The sequence below is a fragment of the Lytechinus variegatus genome, chromosome 13 (assembly GCF_018143015.1).
Source record: "Lytechinus variegatus isolate NC3 chromosome 13, Lvar_3.0, whole genome shotgun sequence".
NCBI lineage: Eukaryota > Metazoa > Echinodermata > Echinoidea > Temnopleuroida > Toxopneustidae > Lytechinus > Lytechinus variegatus.
In genome coordinates this window covers 13036138-13058579 of record NC_054752.1, presented here as the reverse complement: position 1 = coordinate 13058579, position 22442 = coordinate 13036138, and the positions used below count along the sequence as shown (strand labels likewise).

Genomic DNA, 22442 nt, shown 5'->3' with positions numbered 1-22442 from the left:
GTTTAAAACCAGGCCGCCACAACACCATTGCAACTGACATCATCGCTTTGGTACTCTATTACAAATAGAAATGTTGATACCATTCCCAGTGCAGTATGTAGTGCCATTATGAAATAAAGCTTTTGACCTTTAGCTAATCATTTCATAATTTAAATTGGATTACTGAAAAGCAATTTCTATCTTTTGTTTTTTGTGGGTTTTTTACCACTTTCTTTTCACTCTTCTCCTTTTTTAAAATTGTTTCCATAGGTTAAGAAAGTTGTATCTCAATTACACGATCATCGCCAGCTATTGTATCAGGTAAATTGATTTAGTCCATTTTGATAATGAGCATGATGGCTGTGATGAAGAAATATGATATAAGTGGGGTGGGTGGTGATTTAAAAGAGACGTGAGTGGATGAAGATGATGATTATTTGTGTTGGTGATAATAATAATTATAATTATGATGGTAATGATGACAATGATGATGATGATAATGCAGCTGGAGCAGATGATGGTGATGATGATGATAATGGTGATGATGATGATGATGACGATGATGGTGAAGATGATGATGATGATAATGGTGATAATGATGATGATGATGATGGTGATGATGGTGATGACAATGATGGTGAAGATGATGATGATGATAATGATGATGATGATGGTGGTGGTTGTTGTGATAATGATAGTTATGATGATGATGATGGTGATGATGATCATGAAAATGATGATTAATATGATAATGATTGTGATGATGATGATGGTAATGCTACTTCTACTGCTGCTGATTCACAGATGGTGACAATGGTAATGATGGCAGTGGTGATGATGGAAGAAAATAAATTACTTTGAAGGAGGCAATAATGACAGCTAAGATATGATAATGATGATGATGCTGTTCAATATGCTTTCTTCCTGCCAGTACCTTGATGCATTGTTCCAGAAGGATCCAAACCAAGGCAAAGATTTCCATGCCATGCAAGTTGAGCTTTACGCCGAGTTTGACAGACCACGCCTTCTTCCTTTCCTCAAGACCAGTAACTTCTATCCTTTACAGCAGGCCTTAGAACAATGTGAACAGAGGAACTTCATCAAGGAGATGGTCTTTCTTCTTGGTGCGTTCAAACCATGCTGATTACATTCCAATCCATGCATTTCAATCAACAGATCATCAAAATTTAAATTTTTTTATTGGATTTCAGTAAAAAGTTTGTCCAATCAAACCTTGTTGATTGCATTTCATTCAAAATTTCATCAATTCATGCCTTGTCAATTGCATTTCAGTAAGTACTCCATCAAGTCAAACCTTGTTGATTGCATTTCAGTCAACAGTTCTTCAGTTCAAACAATTTTGATTGCATTTCATTTAACAGATGATCAAATTTGAAAACCTTTTTTTATTCCATTTCAATCAGTACTTCACCGATTCAAATCTTGTTGTTTATCAGTCTGCACTTCAGCAGTTCAAATCTTGTTGAGTTTCAGTCAGTGCTTCATCAATTAAAACCATGTCGATTGCATTTTGATTTTGACATTTCATCAATTTCAAACCTTTTTTATCACATTTCAATCAAAATTTCATCAATTCAAACCTTCTTGATTGCATTTCAGCGAACATGAGATGTACTTTGATAATCAAAATACAGCAATAAAGCCTGTAAATAGACTTAAATAACTTAATTGTATGCTGTTAAGGTTTATTAGATGTTAAATCTGGTTGTCAAAGTAGTCACTTATAATCTTGTTTATATTCCCCGAACAGGAGCAGGTGTTTGACTGATGTACATGTACAAGTCTGATCTGTATGTTGTGAGGACCTGTATTTTCTTGGCCAATTTTACTTAAAAAGTTTTTTTTTTTTTTTATTTCAGGGGTCACACATGTTACAAATCATTTTCATGAATACAGTAAAAATGTGTTTATAACTCCTATTTTCATAGGCAGACCCAAGCAGTTGTCCCCCAGTAAGGCCTGTATATGTACTTATACATACTCCCACAATCCGTAAGGTCTTGTAAACCCATGTTTTGTTTTTTTTATCAGTCTTTTAATTTGTTTGTTTCTTTGTTTTAAGGTCGGATGGGTAACACCAAGCAAGCCCTGAGATTAATCACGGAGGAATTGAAAGATGTTGAGCAAGCGATCATCTTTGCCAAGGAACACGATGATGTAGAGCTATGGGGTGACCTTATTGATTACTCAATGGACAAACCACGTAAGACCTTATTGATTACTCTATGGACAAACCACGTAAGATCTTATTGATTACTCCATGAACAAACCACTTAAGACCTGTCTAATTACTTTATAAGGCCTCATTTGTATTCTGTTTTCAACTTGTAATTGATAATGTTCTTTTTTATAATTATTTTTAGTTATGATTAAAGGCTTCAATGAGGTCTTTCATTTTCAATAGTGTGCCTCACACATCGTATTAATAACCATATTATTATTTTTGCTGTTTTTTTTTAATAATTTCATATTTTCCTCTCTTTTTTTTGTTTTGTGTAATTTTTAGCTTTCATCACCGGACTCCTGAACAATATTGGTACACATGTTGATCCTATTATACTAATTAAGGTAAGTTTCATGTATTGTTGTAATGTCTCTAGTCATTAAAAATACATGTATCTTTCATCACTTATTTCAATCGGTGGTTTTCTGATAGTCTTAGTTTTAACCTAGGTCAACTTATACTGCACATTTGTCAGTGTGTCAGTTCTCAACTCATTCACCACTTAAGATTATTCTTGTCCTGCTGCAAAAAGTTGTCAAAAAGTTAATCGAGACATAAAATAAGATTGAGAAACGACTAGAATATTTTGAAATTTTAATAGATTTAATTAGTACATTGTAAATGCCATGACCATGGAAGAAATATTATAAAGCCCAGCATTCCATTGAACTCTAGTTTAGACAAGGTTAATAATGATAATAATAATACCAACATGCTTATATAGCGCATTTCACTGCCAAATACGTTTTCTTAATGTGCTTAATTGGATATTATTACCCTGGCTTTAGCCCCGCAGCTATTACACGTGCTGTGTTTCAAGGAATAAATTCCTGCCAGGTACCCAGTTACCTCACCTGGGTTGAGTGCAGCACATTGTGGATCAGTTTCTTGCTGAAAGATATTATGCAATGGTTGGGATTCGAACCCACGTCCCTCTGTTTCAGAATCCGGAGACTAATCCACTGGGCCACAACGCTCCACGCTCATAATGATCAGAATACCACTCATTATGTCTCCATTTCTTTTTTTTTATACTAATTTTCATTTGTTTTTATGCTGAAATCTTGAATCTAATGCAAAAAGCAAACATGCCCGGAACATACTGTATACAGTTTTAAGTCCTATGTAAGTTTACAAACAGCTTTATAAAATCACCCCCTGAATATTCACTTGTCATATGAAGAGCTTGTATCATCAAACCTCTTTTAGCCATCTTCTGAGATTTGATTTCATAATATCCCTTTCTTCTTTTTTTTTTATTGCAGAGAATTAAAGAAGGAATGGAGATTCCAGGGCTTAGAGATTCACTTGTAAAGATTCTACATGACTACAACTTACAGGTAAAAATCAACTGAGACTGAAGTTTGGAAGACGGTGTAGTTGCAGCAAACAATTTTTTTATGAGTAAATCTTTAAAATCAAGTTTAACTGTAACCATATCCTCATAGATCTAGATCTGGTACATAAACATAAACCTAACTTTGTGCAACCATGATGCTGAAGACCTGAAAAACGCACCGAAGACCACCAACACAGATAATATTCTCAACAACTACACATTTTCTTTGAGAATCATCTGGCACTTATTTTTTCATTTACATATGGAAACCGTAAGGGTGGTCATTTTATTGGATTCTGTTCTAACTAATTTTGAGAACATTACTACAACTGGCATTTATGTTGAAGATGTACATAGAGACGTTAGCTTATTATGTAATATGCAATATGCGACAAGAATGCCGTGTTATTATTCATGTTATTTTATCATCATTGTTATGATGATAAAAAGGGAAATAAAGGTGGTCAAAGGTAATGAACAAAAGAATAAAGATCGGAAGAAGAAGATATAGAAGGAGTAGGATGATGAATAGAAAGGAATAGGAGGACAAGGAAGGAGGAGGAAAGGAAGATGAACAAGAACAAGCTTCAGACGGTACGAGAAGGAAGAAGAAGAGAAAAAGAACAAACAATATTTATACATTTTTCATCTGTAAATAACTCTTCTTTATCTTTAGATCATGTTGAGAGAAGGATGTAAGAAGATTCTGGTATCGGATTGTTTCTCGCTGATGCAGCGGCTTAACAAAATTCAGAAGAGAGGGGTCAGAATAGGTGGTAAGTTGACCTCTTTGCTCTCACCAGTGCAGTCATTTCGGTAGACATGTTCTGTTCATATTTTTTGCACAACCATTTCTTACCTCTGTGCATCTGTGGGGGGGGGGGCTCACTTCTATTGAAGAATGGACAGTATAAGCAAAAATCATCCTGAAAAAAGGGCACCTTAAACCAGGATTCAAGGGCGGGCCCTGATGGCATCCTAAATTCAGATTTTGTCCTGATTTCCTAGATTTGCTCACCTATGAAACAGAGATATCTTTAATCATTTGGATATACATGTACCCTAAACCAGGACGTTCCCTTTTTCACACAAACACTTTGCTCTGTGGATTTGAGATTTAGTATCAGGTTTGAGATGCGGGGTTAGGGATTCCATTTCATATTTCAGCTTTTTATCAGGCTTTTTATTTAAGAAAACAAATGATTTTCCTTCCATGGGACTTGTAACGATAGGTGTGCAGTTGGTGCACATTACATAAACCTTTTTGCATTTTAGGTGTTTTGGGTTGTTTTTTTTTTTTTTGACAGTTTTCGCTTTTCATGCCTACCTCCCTCTTGAATGCACCCTTTTAACTTGTAATGGGGATGGATTGTTGAAATCATGCTGGCGTTCCGTCTGAAGTAGGTAATCCGAAATGCCTTAATAGCAATCTTCAACATGGAAGTCACATCATTGTCACTTGTGCCTTCTGTAGTGAATGGTGACACAAATTTCATGAAAGGCAGCACTGATGAATGGGTACAAGAAAACAGAGTCACACTGCATGCCAATCTCACTTTCATATTATTTTTATATGGGGATTTAAATCGATAACATAAGATTACAATGCAACATTCTACCCTCTATCAAAAGCATTGGTTTTACGAGTGTCATTTGTTTTGATGGATCACCTGAATGGAAAAAAATGTTATCAAAATCCAGCGTTCCTGAACCAGTAACTAAATGTTATTATATGAATAAGTAAATGATAACATAAAATTAATGATGAAGTAAATAATGTAATTAGGTTGATTGAAAATGGACCAACTTGATGATTATATTGAACCCTCCCATCTTTTTGTATTGATGTAGATGCACAAACATGTGATTGCTGCCATCAACCACTACAAAACACAGGTGAGTCCTAATGTGTGTGTGTGCAATTCGTTTTTTTTTTTTTTTGAGATTTGTCAATCAGATATGATTATATATGTCTGGGACCAACCTTTCATGTCATCAGACTTATCAACCATTCTGAATTTGGAGGAAAGAAAATGAGTTTTTTTACCATTCTGAAATCTTGTTTCGTTATTATTTGTGACGTTTGTATGATGAAAGTATGTGAATCTGAATTGCAAACTAGCTCAGTAAAGGATACAGCCAATCCATTGGAGAGCAATTGACCATAACTACAAGTTGTCTCTCATTGACCATTTTTTATGAATAACCAGCCTTAAAGTATATCCTTTGAGATAATCATCAATGATACATAGACTGATCTAGCATATACATGTAAATTAATTTGTGTATTGAAACTAAAATGTTCAGAGAGGAAAGGACTTGATTTGCTACTTGGTATATCATAATCGTTGCAGTATGAATGCATTTAGTAGTGAGTTTGTGCGTTATCATTCAAGTGGGCCTATATAACAAGACTACACAGATGTGCATGTTGCATTATGGGTAGAATTCCTGGCCTTATTTGAGTATTTGAGGGCATGAGGTGATGCTACACCCAATACAAAGCTGCTGTTTCGAAATTGCTTGAAGTGGAGGTTTAATTAGAAGGTGATGAGATTCTTTTTGCTTTTATTTTCAGAGCCTCCTCCGGTAGCAGTAGTGTTTTACTGTCATCACACATTCCATGAAGAATGCATTCTTTCTCAAAATATGGTAAGTTTTTCCAATGGGACTTTTGTTTTTTAATTTGGAGCAACATTTTTCCATATAAAATTTTGCATTTAGCTTTAATACACAAATTGTGTATTTACTTGTGTATTATACTGCTGATCATAACATTTGCAAAAAAAAATAATCAATATTCTAAAGCACTCTCAAGCAGAAGGGGGACTTGGGGGAAACCAAGCCCCCTTCCCCTCCCCCCCCCCGCAAAAAAAAAGTCTTGACCAAAAGAAAAAAAAGAGAATTTGATTGAAGATAAAGGAGAGGAAAAAGTGAAATATGACACCATATCTCAAAATTAGATTTACAGATTTAAGTCCAAATTTTTGCTCCCTCATAGCATTTTATAAATTTTGCCCAATACTCCATGTGTGGCCCCCTCAAGTTAGGGGCTCATCACACCACTGTTCTGTGACCCGTAACACTAAGCTTAGCAATGATCTTAGAACATTTTTCTATGATTGATTCCATTGACTACAATGTACAATCATTCGTAGAATTCAAGCGTACGATTAAGCGCTGACCTTTGTGTTACAGGACCCTGAAGTGCTCAGGAAACTTACTAGTATGTCATGAATGTACATGGATCCATGCTTTTGATTTCTGTTCTTCTTTCTCTTTACATCCAGACGCATTGCCTGATTTGTCATTCTCAACGGCGTGGGCCAGGAAGCATCGCATCAGGGTTTATGAGATGATCAGCAGCATTGATATATGGAAACCCAATGTTTATATAGACTGGCATAGCAACTCAAGATATGAATGCTAGCTGCCATCCCATGACCAAAGGAAGCAACTTTGATGTGTTTTTTTTTTTCAATTTTTTTTTTCCTTGATTTGGGATATTTTCTGTATGCCCTGCATTTTGCTATAAGAAGTTGGAGTCACAAAGCTTGCTCTTTGTATTTCCACACAAGATAATGACACATATTCTTCATTTGTTATTGAACTCATTTCACAGAGTTGCTTCCTTTTGTTGTAAGATGGCAGAATTAATAATTCAGTTTAAGTACAAAGAGGAAAGATTAGACTGCCTTTCTGGAACATGTAGCTGTTCAGTGAAAATACTGATCCAAGGCATGTAATGCTTTGGATCATTGGTGCGTGCATTTGCTTTTTATTTACACGCAAGTGCCACTCCAGAGTGGGACTCTACAGCCAATAGTCTCTCAAGACACACAGATGCCGATGGCATGTGAATGCATCACATGTCAGACCTGGGGCCAGTTGCATAAAGGTTACTTACTTTGCCATTCAATGGTAACTTCCCTGAAATCCTTGATTCTGATTGTCTGTTGAGCTTTGTTGCCATGGTAGTTATGGTTGGATGGCAAAGTTTCTGTGATATAGACTCTTACGCCATAAGCTCCTGCTGATGGGCATTTCTTAAAGCCGTTTGGAAGTAACGAGCAACTTTACAATTGACTGGGAATCCTTTCCTGCGTTATTACACGTACCAGATTTTCAAGAAAGGATCACCAGTAGTTCATGAAGTCTTAAAAACATTTTACCAAGAGCTTTACAAAGCACGCATCTGCTTTAATAGTAGGAGAGCAGTGTTGCCAAGCCTAATCACATTGGAACACAGCTGTTTAGTTAAATGGTCCCACTATATGGCACTGATAAATGGGCATTTAAAGGGGAAGTTCACCCTGAAAAAAACTTTATTGTAAAAATAGCAGAAAAAATAATAAAAAATATTGCCAAGGGTTTGAGAAAAATTCATCAAATAATTAAAAAGTTATTAGAATTTCAATTATTTGACTTGTGACGTCATATGCGAGCAGCATTCCTACATAGCAAATGGTAAAAAATCAATGAAATGTCATTTTCTCAGAAAATTGATATTGGTTTTCGCTGTACCTGTTGTATATCAATAGACAAATCATTTCACACCTGACCATGAATAGAAAAGAAAATTAAGTCATCAGGAACCATGCAAAATTTGAAATTCATGCATTTTATATTACATAACACATGGGGCAGCTGCTCGTTTATGACGTCACAAATGCAAAATTTGAATTCTAATAACTTTCTTACTCTTTAACGGATTTTCCTCAAACCTTCACTAATATTTTTTACAATTTTTTCTACTATTTTTGCAACAAAGTTTTCTTCAGGGTGAACTTCCCCTTTAAAGAGAAATGCCAGTAGTTGCAGTAAACACTGATTTCATGAGGATCTAGATCTGGTACAGTTACATAAAGTGAACTTTGTGAATTCTTGAAATCTACGCTGTAAAATGTTCACACTGAAGATCACCAACACAGATAGGCACACGTTGGACAGTGTATTATTATTGCTGGAATAAAGACACGACAGAAGTGACCGAATCCGCGCTTATTTTGCTTATTTCTCAGCAAGTACAATTTCTTCCAGAATCCTGTGGCACATATTTTTTATTCATACAAACAGACACTTGGGGGGTCATTATATTAGATTCTGTAATAAGTCATTTGAGATCGTTACCAAAACTGAAATTTATCTGTAAGGTGTCATTTTTGAAAAGCAAACATTCAAAGTCATGCTCACAATGTCTTGATATTATCACCATCCACTTGTAGGCAGCCAACAACAATAAGTCCTGTATCTGTGCCACATATTGAAAGCGTTCGAGAGTACCAAAGTACAAATTTTCCAATTTTGCATTTTTAGCAATTTTGATAGCAAATTTTGTATATTTGATTTCATATATACATGTATGCATGTGTATATGTATTTAAATATATATATATATATATATATATGACCATGGGGTACATTACATCATTTGACATGACAGATTGCAAAACACAATAACAATTACATAATCATGAAGTGTAAAAGCAATAAAAAGTCAATATCATTTGATTGATAGGCCATATTGCATTTTCATTTGCAGAACGACAATAATATCAAAATATTGTGACATTGAACCTTTGACGAATAGCTGATATTGAGCCCATGACATATCCCCTCATGATGTTGTAAACAATTAGCCCTGTATTCTGAAGAACAATTTAACTAGACCATGGTCAATATCTGTACTCAAATTATGGGAAGCAAGAGAAGTCAAAATTCTGTTTATATTGTAGGTTTCTTGTAATTCTTTAATATGAAAACTACTACCTTTCCCAATTGTTTATCGCAGACTGAAATAGTTTAACTTTCGGTAATGTGTCCATGATTCTGACGCTTTCCTTATTACATGCAAGTAAATAAAATGAAGTTTCTTGATTTGCATTGCTATTATTTCAGATTTTGCATCAGCTGCTATTTTTCTTATATTTTTATGTGAAGCCAAGTGTATGTATAGATATATGATTAAATACTGATAATGAAAAGTTAGTATGTAGAATATATGGTGTACAGAGAACGATTGTAATAAAGCATATTATTGTGCAATGCATACAGTACATGGTTTGGTTTGTGTGTTTATGTTTGTGCACTTATCAATGGCCCGGTCTCACAAAACTATATGGCTCTCTCCCACTTCAAATATTCTTGCTCTCTCGTTCCTTCAATGTCCCTTTTCTGTCACTCATACTCTCTTTAACCCTATTAGTGTACCGTATATTATTCTAGTCAGCAAGGGTTAAAGGGGAGTGACACAATTTCATAATCAGTCGCACAGCTGAGATTTCACTTTATGAATTGATAATCCCAATTTAGTCACAAAATCATACTTTTTGCTTTTATTCACTGATAAACAGCTCCTTCGTTATAGCATTCCTAACAATTGTACTTGAAAAAAAAAACCTGGTATTGAAATTGATTTCTTTTGCATTTTATGTTTTCTTTTTCTTTCCCTTTTACCTTTAAATTTTTTTTGAGTAGAATTGTTGCTGAAATGTTGGTCATGGTTTTTTTATGGATCCAAATAAATGTGACCTTTCAACAACAACAAATCTTTGAATTCAACAAACCAACCAAAGGACAATGCTGGACATGTAATACTGTAAATTTTGACATTTTTTATAATAATTTCTTCACAATTTGATAAATACCTGCATTTTCCATATAAAGATGTCTTATTCACAGATATGCCAGTACAGAAATAAGCTGCATTTGAGCAGCAAATTTTGCTCCAAACGAAAGAATTACATCCAAATCGAGTTTTAGCTTACTCTCACACAAGTAACTGAAAACGTGTTTCCTATATTGTTAGACCACTCTACCCATCTTTTAGAAGCATTCTATATCTGAATAGCGGAGTGTTTCACAAAGAGTTGAGAGTGACTTAAGTCAATCTAGAGCCCTAAAATCACATGCATCTGCATCATGTAGTTTGTCATAATGGCAACTTCAACTTTTGCAACTTTGCCATACTGGCAACTACCACGGTAACAGGGTTCAGCAGCCAATCATAATCAAGATTACATGTACCATGGTACTATTTGCAATAATGGCAGTTACAACAGTTGCAAGTCCTCTATGAAACGGGGCCCCTGACCAATATCACATTCATGTGTGTAGAAAAATTAAAGAATAAATTTTAGTCAGAGTTTACATCTTTGTGAAACACTCCCCCTGACTCACTGATATACCTTGATAGACCTTGATATCCACCCCAAATAGACAATATAATGATAAAGATATCAGGCAATACCAATAATCAGGGATACAACTTATTGAGTTGACCCTTTCCCTACATGAAAAGGTGTTTTATATGGTGTAAAAATGTTGTTTGAATTTGGACTTACGTCTCGAAAGTTATGACTTTTGAATAATTACCAATTTCCACAGCTCAAGTTTTTGTAAATCCTCAAACCTTAATTCAGTTAAAGTTTTTGGAATCTTCGAATACATGTATAGCAAGCCTGAAGTAGGCTACTAGCATGCTAATGGTTAGGAATCAAAGAATTAAAGACCTCTTAAATTGCCTACATGTATGTACCTCCTAAAGTGTGAACAAATCAGTATTAAATTTTAGCTCCAGAATAGGGCAAATCAAAATTGTTACTTTCAAATTTTGTCTACATTACGATTTTTAGATTTCAAAGAATTTCCTGGACTTAATCATTTCCCATAAATTACCTGTTATGGGAAAGTCAAGATTTCCTCAAATTTTGAAAAATTATTTTACAGTATAAACACTGGTATTTGTAAATGCACATACAAGCGAAACCATATATGGCATCCCTTTAATAGTACATGCAATGTGCAGAGCTGATTAGAAAAACGTTCCTTCATGAGATAAAATATGTATGCCGACTATGAATCTATCTAGAGTCATACTGGAGGAACACTGATGATAAAAGTCAAACTGGGAAATTAATCAGTTTCTCAACAAATAAAGATTATATGCGCAGAGTGGCTGTGATACAGGTCCAGAAACGCTTCTCCAGGTGAACACATCAGTGCTCTGTTGGATGATGTCTCATGGCAAGCTGGAATGAAGACTTCTGATTTAAACTCATGGTTGGTGATGTCCAAGCAAGCCTACATATGGCTTCCAAATTCCTTCACTTTACAGAGCAGGGGATTCAGAGCACTTGGAAGTTGTCCTGACAGACTCCTCCATCAATCAGTCAAATGTCTTTTTCAAGGTTGATGAAAGGTAACATGATCAAGGTCAAGTGATGTAGATCATGTGATGTCTTTCCAACAGTCATTATGCCCATAGTAGACTCAGCAGACTAGGCTCCGGCATCCCGGGTTCAGCTCCCTTCTTGAATCCTGCATGCAGATGGAGTAAAATTTTAAGTTTTAAGACAATCGTTTAGTTCTAGTTTTTAATTCATTAACTGGTGAGTTTGAAGAGTTTTGAGAAGTCTATGAAACAGACAACTTATTTGACTTGACAAGCTGATCATAAGTTCATACAGACAGTAGACTAGACTCTGCTCGGATCTACAGTGGAGCTAAAAAAAGATAGTGAAGTGAACCCCACCACAAAATGCACTTCTTCATAAACAGTGTTGAATGGAGACAATACTACAAACAATGACTGTTCTGCGAGCCCAGAGAGAGAAACAATTTTATTGAATGCAATATTTTACTACCCGGCTTCATACAATTGAATAAACATGGCATAAAAAGTTGATGTTCATCTTCTGGAGGGGTTCACTAAATTCAATTTTAATGTTAGCACCACTGGCAATGGCACTGGCTGTAACAAATGACTAAGCTAACCTTACATTAAATATGTAGATCCCAGTGAAGAATCATGTCCGTGAAATTCACGTTTCATTTAAAAATATCAAAGGTTTGGCAGGCCTTTGCCCCCTCCGCCCCCTTTTTTTGCCTTTGGTAATTTGAGTCTTGGGGTATAGTCACGTATTGTATCACCCGACACTATCATATTTCCGGACGCGCATATTACTGTGTACGAAATTGATTTCGTACCGTAAGACTTCTGCAGTTCAATTTCACAGATCTATTCAAAGAACAAGATTGCAAAATCAAGGCGAAAAAATCAACTTTTACCCCATTTTTCTCTAAAATGACAGACAATGCTTAAAATATCATATAACATAATTTTGCATTAAAAATTGATCCCAACAAATCTATTTTCTGATGGAAATACAGACATATCGTCGACGGCTAGTTCTCAAGGTATCCGGTACCCCAGCTGTGCGCGAGGTTAACCGTGATAGAGAGCCGTCGATGATCGACAGCGCATCGATAGAACTTGATGACTGAGGGTCACGATATGGACGAGCAATGCGTCAAAGTGCCATATCGAACACGCAATAAAAAATAATAAAATTAGTTAGCAAACACAAATTTATTACAAAGATCTGCTAAGTCAGATAAGATTCGATATAACAAATTAATATAAGTAAACAACTTGATTCTTGAAATTTACTCATGATGATATACGATGAAAAAAAATCACACCAATTCTTTCTTACATCATTATAATCAAGAATATTTTTACCCATCCAGCACGTTCGGAATTACGATGTAATTTGTCATGCACGAAAAAAATTGTTTTTCGCGTAGCCGTAGGGGTATGCCGCAAGTGCAGTGCAAAGAAAACGTTTGGAAAATGTAAAATAAGTTTATCATATTCATAATTTTTCAGAATATTTAGAATAGGCCTAGCAAGTATTTCCTGGCATTATCGTGATATAGGGAACCACCGTTCACTTCTCATACAGCAGCGCTTTATTCAGTCACACGCACGGTTCCCTATTTCCACCTCCATTCACTTTGTACACAAGTGCGCATACACAAATCTACGAGTGGTTCCCAAAACCACGATTTGGCCTATTTCCTCTAGTTGTCATTTTTAACGCACTGAAATAAAGGTGTCCGGCAATAGGATACACTGGCACTGCCATAATACCCACGAGACTGCCCCGTTCAACGTGTCTACGAGTACGAACTAAGTTGAGCTCCGCCGACGAAGACGGTCGGATGAGCTCCTCGGCTTCGGTAACGCCGGTACCGGGCCGGGCCATGTGGCATTCACTTCTCCACTAGCACTGCTCTGCATAACACCTTTTAACTCACCTAAATATAAAATAAAAGGAATAAATCCGAATTGGAATGTAAGCTTTCCCACATTCACGACATCCATGATCCTTTTCTTTGTTTCTGGTCTAAGTGTGGCCATGTTTTGCAGGATTAACCCTCGCTATCGATCGAATTTTCCTAATTCCTGTGAAACTGAAAAGGCAGTAGCATTGACATGGCAGGTTGATTGAAATTGAAGATAGCGACTGGATTGTGTGTGATATGCGTCAGCGCCGTTAACCACTGCTTGTAATGGTTGGTAATTTCAGTGAGCGTAGGACTTTTCTCAACATAATAACATTATCTACAACTCAAGTCCAAAACCAAAGCAACTTGTTTTATTCTGTGAAAGTAACTGAAGATCTAAAGTTAGAATCTGCGTCTGTTGAGTGTGATCCTCTTGACTCGAGTAGGCCTACTAGATTCGGAAGAAGCGTAAGTATCGTAGCAATACATATAAAATAGTGAGATTGGGTTAATTGAGTTGGAAGTTTGCCACACCATGCAATGCTGCACACATTCAATCAATCACTGTGCCTGTGGTGTGCAGTGTACACTGCATGCATGCTGCACCGGCACTGGCACTGTACACTGCACCGGCACTGGAGATAACAGAGATGCCAAGTTCAAAAAAATGTAATGCGTGAGATTTTCATGACTCGACGTCTCTGAGCGCGCGCGGCCAGTATAGTACGTTGCGAAAAGGTGCGCGCGCATGAGATATGGGCTTCAAACTTCAAAACTATGCGATGCACGCACGCTGTTCATCGTATAACGTACTAGCTGTGCGCTGACTGCACTTTTGATTCGTCTCGTGTGCCGGGCTAGAAGCGAAGGCGGTCAGCCAGTCGTATAATCTGGCGAATAATGCTACTTTTCCTCTTTTTTTATGTTGGGTACCGATATGCGTGAGAAAAATGGGTGCCATGCCTGAGATCGTGAGACGGACCCTGAATGCGTGAGTCTCACGCACAATGCGTGAGACTTGGTAGCTCTGAGATAAGGGTAGCCCCCGGGGGGCAGTAGAGGCGCACGGCCAATATTGGAGACTGTCTCCCATGAGAGAGATTATCTCCAATATAAGAGACTTTTGTAAAGAATTTGGGTATCCAATTTCAGAGACAGTCTCCAGTTTGGGAGACCAATTTCCTTTGTTTACATTTGCTGCAAAAGGATTACCTTGGCGGCAAATAAAAATGTGATAAGCAGATTCCTCATGAAAAATTACCCCTTTTCCCCGTCTACTTTAAAAATTCACCGTCTACTTTTGTTTTGATAAGGATTTTTTTTGTCAATCACACACAAAACCAATGGGCTTCTGACCTCAGTGAGACAAAATTTGGGGTGGAAAAAATCTTGTTTTTGTTGGTGTTGTTTCTTTTGTCCTTTTGCAAAGCAAGTCTCCAATGTGGGAGATTGTCTCCCCTATTGGAGAGAGTCTCCCATATTGGCCGTGCGCCTCTACTGGGGGGGGGGGGCACTCGACCAAAAAAGTGGTAGGGGTGTGCCGCGGGCGAGACAAAAAACGGGGCTGGGGCCCTGGAGCGGGCTTATTGTTTGTAAAAAGGAGGGTGCTCGGAACGGGCTTTGGAACTACAATTTTTTAAAAACAGGGGTCCTTGGAACGGATCGCCAGTGTGTGAGTACGTGCGTATGCACCCCTATGGAATGGGCATACGTGCATGATGCAGCTAGCGCTGCCTCTGCCGGGTGCGCTAGCGCAGAGACGATGGTCGGACTAGCCTGTGGCGTTTTGGGGAGTGAAAGTTATATACTGTACGTATGGAGTCACTCCCCACTAACGCCTGGGACTCCTTCCTATACTTCCCCACATACGGGTACAAAACCAGAAACTTTCGCCCCCGAGAATTCTACTTTCCCTCTAAAAGATCTAGCCCTAAAACATGTACATGGGGTCCAACTTCATTTCCAACATTTCAGAAGAAGAATTCATTAAAAAAACGAGAGATTTGTTTTGAAAAGATGGAAAGAGCTTACTTCTGTGTTTACGTCGCCATCTTGATTTCTTTGTCTTCCGCTTGGTGACAGCACGCAAATCGCGGGATTTGCGTGCTGTCACCAAGCGGAAGGAGTCCCAGGCGTTAGTGGGGAGTGACTCCATACGTACAGTATATAACTTTCACTCCCCAAAACGCCCCAGGCTAGGTCGGACAGCGCTCGGCGGCCGCTTTTCACCAAAATTGCAGCAGATCAATGCGACCGGAATGGCGTAACGAAAAATATGCGAAGCTTTGGAGCAGAGTTCTTTCTTTTTTCTCGATAAGAACAAAATGCTGTGCCTTGGGGCGGCTTTCTTTTTTTTTTTTCTCAATAAGAAAAAAATGCTATGCCTTGGAACGGAAATTTGGGTGTAAAAATGGGGGTCCCCTCCCCCTCCCGGGGGTAGCCTGGAGAAGTCTGGGGAGTGAAAGTCATATACTCTACGTATGGTCACTCCCCACTGATGCCTGGGACCTCAACCATGCCAACCTATATTCCCCCACGTACTACGGGTACAAAACCAGAAACTTTCGCCCCCGAGAATTCTACTTTCCCTCTAAAACTTAGTAAAAGATCTAGAATCTAGCCCTAAAACATGCACCGTACATGGGGTCCAACTTCATTTCCAACATTTCTGCGATATTGATTTTATTTTTAAAGAAGAATTCATAAAAAAACAAGAAATTTGTTATGACAAGTTGGAAGAGCTTACGGCCGTGTTTACGTCGCCATCTTGATTTCTTTGTTTTCCGCTTGGCGACAGCATGCAAATTGTTTATGGGTTTTGTCTACTTAATAACGCGCTGGAGTCAAAAAAGGAAGATAAATAATAAGCTTGTTGAAATCATTTTACAATTTGTAATTTATTTAGTATGAAACCTGGAAGCGAAGAGAAGAGAGAGAGGGAGGGGCAATGTTTTGTCTGTTCGCGATATGCGATTGCGCAACGCAGTCCATATAGTAGCTATTGTTTTTTTAGACCTACATGTATACCGGGTGCACTTTCGAGACCAAGGGTTGTTATTAAAACTTTTGAACCCCAGGGCCCTGTCTTACAAAGAGTTGCGATTGATCCGATCAATCGCAACTATGGACGGCCAGCAACGTCAACATCTATTATGCATGTTTGTTCAAAATGTTCTTTAGCTATGATATATTCATGCATTCATCGTTTTCTTGAAAATTCACTGTGTTTCTCTTTGGTTACAAAAGACATTGTGCAAATTTCCTGTAGAAAAAAAATATGACCCTGGTGGATTTCCATAGAGTTACGATTGATTGGATCAGTGCTACTGCGCAGTCAATGGACAGATAATGTTTACACCTCCTCCCCCCCCCACCCTTGTTACTCAAAACAGTCACTTTAAGGTTAACCAAATCAATTCATTGTTATTTCCTGCAGGTGATGACTAGATACTCTGATTGTAATCATGGCTCTGTTGTACTGGACCAACTTCAGTCACTTCGGTTGGAAGGTCTTCTGACGGACGTCTCCCTGAAGGTGAATGCTGACACATTCCCTTGCCATCGGAGTGTGCTAGCAGCATGCAGTCCTTATTTTAAAGCCATGTTTACAGGAGGCATGTCAGAAAGTCGTCAGGAGACTGTGGCTCTTCAGGATGTTGAGCCATCATCTCTGAGGCTACTCTTAGACTTCCTCTACACCGGAAACATCATCCTGGATGACCAGAATGTACAGGATGTCTTTGTCACTGCTAATCTGCTTCAGGTGGTACCACTCATCCACTTTTGTGCTGAGTATTTGGAGAAATCTCTCAGCATTGCAAATTGTATTGGAATGTACTGCCTTGCCACCGCGTACTCCTGCGTGAGTCTGTTGGAAACCTCATGGGAGTACATCAATTACAACTTTATCCTGGTGAGTAAGCAGGAAGAGTTTCTGAATGCACCTAGCAATGTTGTTCTGAGCATCGCAAGTAGTCGTATGCTGAATGTCAGATCTGAGGGGGATGTCTTTGAAGCTATGTTCCAATGGTATAAGAAAGATCCCACCAGCAAGGTCTGTACAGCTCAGCAAATCCTTAAACATGTCAATGTGAAGTGTCTTGATAGGATGCAAGTTGCAAGAGCGAGAACAGAAGGTCTTATGCCTTTGGAGCCTACTACAAGTGAAGCTTATCCCAGTGAATTTAGTGATTCGCAGGTTTCGGCTTCCCAGTCGTCTTCATCAGAACCTGGTGCAAGGTTAGGTATGAGTGCACAAGAGCTTATCTTAATGGCCGGCAGACATGGGCGCCAAAATACAATATTCTGCGTACATTTGCCCAGCCGGCAATGCTACTTTCTCGATTTGCCCCCAATCTGCAGAACATTTGGAGCCTTGGTGACAGTTGTTGACAATGAAGTCTATGCAATCACTAATGACTATCAGGACAAAAGCATGTTCCACTACAACCACATACGAAAAAAATGGATTGCGGTTGCCCAGCGTTTGCAAGGACGGACTGACTTCCAACTTCAAGTAGTGAACGGTAATATCTACATTCTAGGAGGCCTTAACGATTGGGAAATCCTGAACAGTGTGGAGCGATATGATCCTTCTGTTGATGAATGGCAGTTTATGACCCCTATGCCTCGTGATGTCATAGATTTTACCAGTGCAGTTTACCGTGATAGCATCTATATCTTCTCTGGGAGCAGGACTATGAGCTATAATACCGTCACCGATCTCTGGACTGCAACCCTTCCCGCGATGACAACCCCTCGGCTTCGATCTGCCTGCGTGACACATGGCAAGGAGATATGGGTTATAGGTGGTTCCTCTGCCCAATCGAGCACCGAAGTCCCCTGTATACAGGTCGAGAAGTACCTCCCTGATGAAGGCAGGTGGGAAAGTGGTGGCTATCTTCCAAGTCTTATGAAGTTCTGTCTGGCTACAGTGTATCAGAAGGAACTGTACCTGTGCGCTGTTTGGTGTGGTGTCCATGAGATGGGGGTCAATGTACCAGTCCAACTCCATCCTCAGTTTGATCTCTACCTCTATAACAAGCATGCAACTACATTCAATGATGTTGGTATTGATATTCCTCTACAGGATGTTCTATCTTGTAGCACAGCAAGGTTATTCACTGAAAACATCACACCTGTTGTTCAAAGATGAATATGCACATATTTATTATGTAGTTAATAACATTATTGTAATGTACATTAACGTATTCCGGTAGATCTTAATTCCTGGTTTTTGTATTTTGATATGTAATTTGAAATCATGATGAAAAGGAAACCAACCTTCGTCGTTCATGCAGTCAAGCATGTACTTTCTCAGTATCTTTATCTGGATTCTGTGAATCCTGCCAGGATAATAATATCCTATAGAGCTCTTCTATTCAATATTTCTATTCATGAAAGCCTGGTTGCCATTGTGGCAAAGTGGGAAAAACGTGTGTACATGTATAAAGTTAATGAAAGGCATCATTACCAAGACATCATTATCAAAAGTGATCATGTCTGCTGTTGCACTGAATCGTGTTGTCACAATATGGCACACCACCCCCTTGCACAACATGTCATAATATACACAGAGCAGCACAATACACGACAATACAATACTGCCTTCTCATCTTGACAAAAGACCAGGGGGGGTGTTTCAAAAAGATTTAAGTATGATCTAAGTCGCAATTAAATGCTGACACGTACAAGATATGCAACGCACAACTTTATTGATCAATAGGCAGTAGTACGCGTCCTCTTCGCATGATCTGACCAATGCGCTCATGCCTTTTATGCCGCACCAAATAGACATTTAAGTGCGGTCATACTTAAGTCATACTTAAATCTTTGTGAAACACCCCCCAGGTGGGTGTTTCATATAGCTGTTCGTAAGTTACACTTAAAAGTGACTAGACCTTACGAAAAACTTGTGATCCTTTCTGGAGGTATATTATGCACACCAAATTTTTATTGATAGTTTACGATGTAAACTCTCAAGAAAGGTTCATCATTCGTTTGTAAAGTTGCTTGTAACTTTATACGAACAGCTTTATGAAACACCCATCTCTTTGATTTGATTGTAATAAAGGTTTCTTTGTCCTTGGAGCTTTTTAGTAACCAGTTATTAATCCACCACGACACTTTTAAGTGTCTGTTGTATAAGGCATACTTCTGGCAAGGTCCAGGTTATCTGAAATATCTTGTACGCTTCAATGCATCAGGGTCCTAGCAATGTTATAGAACATTTTCTATGATTGATTGCGTGGACTACACCATGTACAATCAATTCAATCGGGAAAATCAAGCATACGATTAATGACTAACCTTTGTGTTTCAGGTCCCAGTTTTTATTCACTACATTGTACAGAACGTAAAATGGAATTTGAAATGTATAAATAAGTGTTTGGTACTGCAAAATCGTAGCATAGCCTTAAAAACTGACATACTGAAGCTTTTCGACATGCACTCATTGGAGTAAAATCGCGTGAATGACTAGAACGCTAAAGCGACACAATGTATAAGATCAAAAGAGACAATTATACAGACCTCTACTTTTTTTTGCTGATATTTTGAAAAGTTATCCGATCGAGAGATTTCAAAATTGAAATGACAGCCTCAGAATCATTGTGAATTAGCGCAGTCTAGCGATAGTCTAGAATTGAAAACTTATTTGACCCTTTTCCCCAGATCTTAAAGAGGAAGTTCACCCTAAAGAAAACTTTGTTGTAAAAATAGCAGAAAAAATAGTAAAAATTATTGGTGAAGGTTTAAGGAAAATCCGTTAAAGAATAAGAAAGTTATTGGAGTTCAAAGTTTTGGATTTGTGACGTCATAAACGAGCAGCTGCTTCATGTGTTATGTAATATAAAATGCATGAATTTCAAATTTTTTATGGTTCCTGATGACTTAATTATGTTTTCTATTCATGATCGGGTGTGAAATGATTTGTCTATTGATATACAATAGGTACAGTGAAAACCATTTTTAATTTTCTGAGAAAATGACATTTCATTGATTTTTTACCATTCGCTATGTAGGAATGCTGCTCGCATATGACGTCACAAATCAAATAATTGAAATTCTAATAACTTTTTAATTATTTGATGAATTTTTCTCAAACTTTCATCAATATTTTTTATTATATTTTCTGCTATTTTTACAATAAACTTTTTGTCAGGGTGAACTTCCCCTTTAATACCTTGAAATGTAGCATATTATTATTTAGAAACTGAATCAGTCAGGTAGACTTGACTAAAAGATAGTATTAATTAAAAATTTGGTGATTTTAACCAAAATCAGAATAGAGACCTGTTGGCAACTGTTAATATTGCAATCTGTTACATGAAACTTCCCTAGTATAACTTATTTATGTATAGTAATGAAAAGCTGATGGAAGTTGAATGTTACTTTCATCGGCTTTTCATTACTTTAGATAAATTACATAGTTATACTAGGGAAGTTTTATGTTAAAATGCAGTTCTTTTTGTACAGGAAGTGTAAATGTGTAAACTAAAGATAATATAATCCGTGCATATTTTTATAGTAGGGTTTTTTTTCATATGATTAACCAAAATCTGTTAAAGTGTATTTCATTTATGATAATCAGTTACGTTCATTTTTGTTTATGTATTTGGAATTATCAGGGCACCATGTGACTTCAAATTTTGAGCTCTACATTGTATTCCAATGTCACATATGTATGGATATTAATAATGAATGGTAGATATATTGAAAACTAGATGTATCCTCTAACTTGTGAAACATTATCACCACCATCATTCTCCCAAAATAATGGTTGATTCAAAATGCAGTCTATTTTGCCACTCATACTTGACATTGAGAATAGGTTTTCTAAATATTTTCCAAAAATGGCATTACATATCAATTTGATTGCTTATTGATATTATGATTTTATTTGTAAATTGTACTTGGAAGTAATTTTGATAGGCATTAAAATCATGACACCTTTTGAAATTGATGATACATTTGTGATTGTAGATTTCGTAATTTATAGTTTTGAAGGCAGTGTGAGTTGAATACTAGTGGGAGAATGAGACAAAGAAAGAGAGTGAGAGAGATAGATAGAAGAAGGAAAGCAAGAATTAGTATGCCGCAGAGCCCCTTGTGAGTGCATACACATATCTGCATTAATCTGATCAATAAAGGGTTATATTCTTTGTTTGCGATAGATGGACAAATATACAAATATAATTAAAATTATAAAATAATTGTTATGCTTTTCATAAAAGGCATTAAAATTTTGCCTCCCTCATCAAAGCACCCAAATTATTTGCAAAATGAAAAGGTCCATGGACTAGTCTTGGGGAACTACTATTACTTTTTTTTAATATAAATTGACAGGCCACCGTTTGAGGGTAAGAAATTCATCTTGAAAATTTTGATGAGAACTTGGGCACACTTTCTCTTTAAGAATATAAATATACATGTATACGAGTTCATTTTTTTTAGGTTTGCAGACATTGGGATTCCCTTCATATGCTGTATACAGTAAAAAAATAGAAAGGTTGTGAAATTTTCTCACAAGAGTTATAGGCACAATAGGAGTGATATGCAAATGAGTCGATGATGTCACACTACTTCTTTCCCATCTTTAATGGTTAATTTCCATTTCGTCTACTGCCAACTTGTCTACTCACCGCATGGTCTACCTTCATTTAGTCTAATGCCATTCTGTCCATCATTTTGTCTAACAACCATTTGGTCCAATCATAACTTCGTCTAATCACCGGTTTGTCTCAACCAGTTGGTCTAATATCCATCTTATTTTCATTAATTTCTCCCAATTAACACTTAGTCCATTTA

At 37.2% G+C, this 22442-nt stretch overlaps 2 protein-coding genes and 1 long non-coding RNA gene across 4 annotated transcripts in view; 2 read left to right on the top strand and 1 right to left on the bottom strand.

The window, feature by feature from the left end:
* Positions 1-7666, top strand: part of LOC121426179 (vacuolar protein sorting-associated protein 41 homolog) — a 34188-nt gene extending 26522 nt beyond the window's left edge. Inside the window, exons 17-25 of one of the 2 annotated variants that reach the window (XM_041622378.1) lie at positions 250-300; positions 911-1103; positions 2063-2203; positions 2507-2568; positions 3490-3564; positions 4240-4339; positions 5415-5459; positions 6142-6215; positions 6854-7666. In XM_041622378.1, coding sequence (XP_041478312.1) covers positions 250-300; positions 911-1103; positions 2063-2203; positions 2507-2568; positions 3490-3564; positions 4240-4339; positions 5415-5459; positions 6142-6215; positions 6854-6922 — 810 coding nt within the window. In that variant the 3' untranslated portion in view covers positions 6923-7666. Of the gene's footprint in view, positions 1-249; positions 301-910; positions 1104-2062; positions 2239-2506; positions 2569-3489; positions 3565-4239; positions 4340-5414; positions 5460-6141; positions 6216-6853 lie in introns of those variants that run through there. The other variant, XR_005971566.1, reaches the window with a different exon arrangement.
* Positions 7667-10157: 2491 nt separating this feature from the next.
* On the bottom strand, positions 10158-13834 carry LOC121426178. Its single transcript, XR_005971565.1, has 2 exons — positions 13665-13834; positions 10158-11882 (listed from the first exon to the last, which is right to left on the bottom strand). It is a non-coding gene; the product is annotated as an uncharacterized LOC121426178 (long non-coding RNA).
* A 60-nt stretch (positions 13835-13894) lies between these two features.
* On the top strand, positions 13895-19265 carry LOC121426177 (kelch repeat and BTB domain-containing protein 8-like). The gene is made up of 2 exons (XM_041622377.1): positions 13895-14102; positions 17071-19265. The coding sequence occupies exons 1-2, from the start codon at positions 13920-13922 to the stop codon at positions 18787-18789; spliced, it is 1902 nt and encodes a 633-aa protein (XP_041478311.1). The 5' UTR covers positions 13895-13919; the 3' UTR covers positions 18790-19265.
* Positions 19266-22442: the final 3177 nt, after the last annotated feature.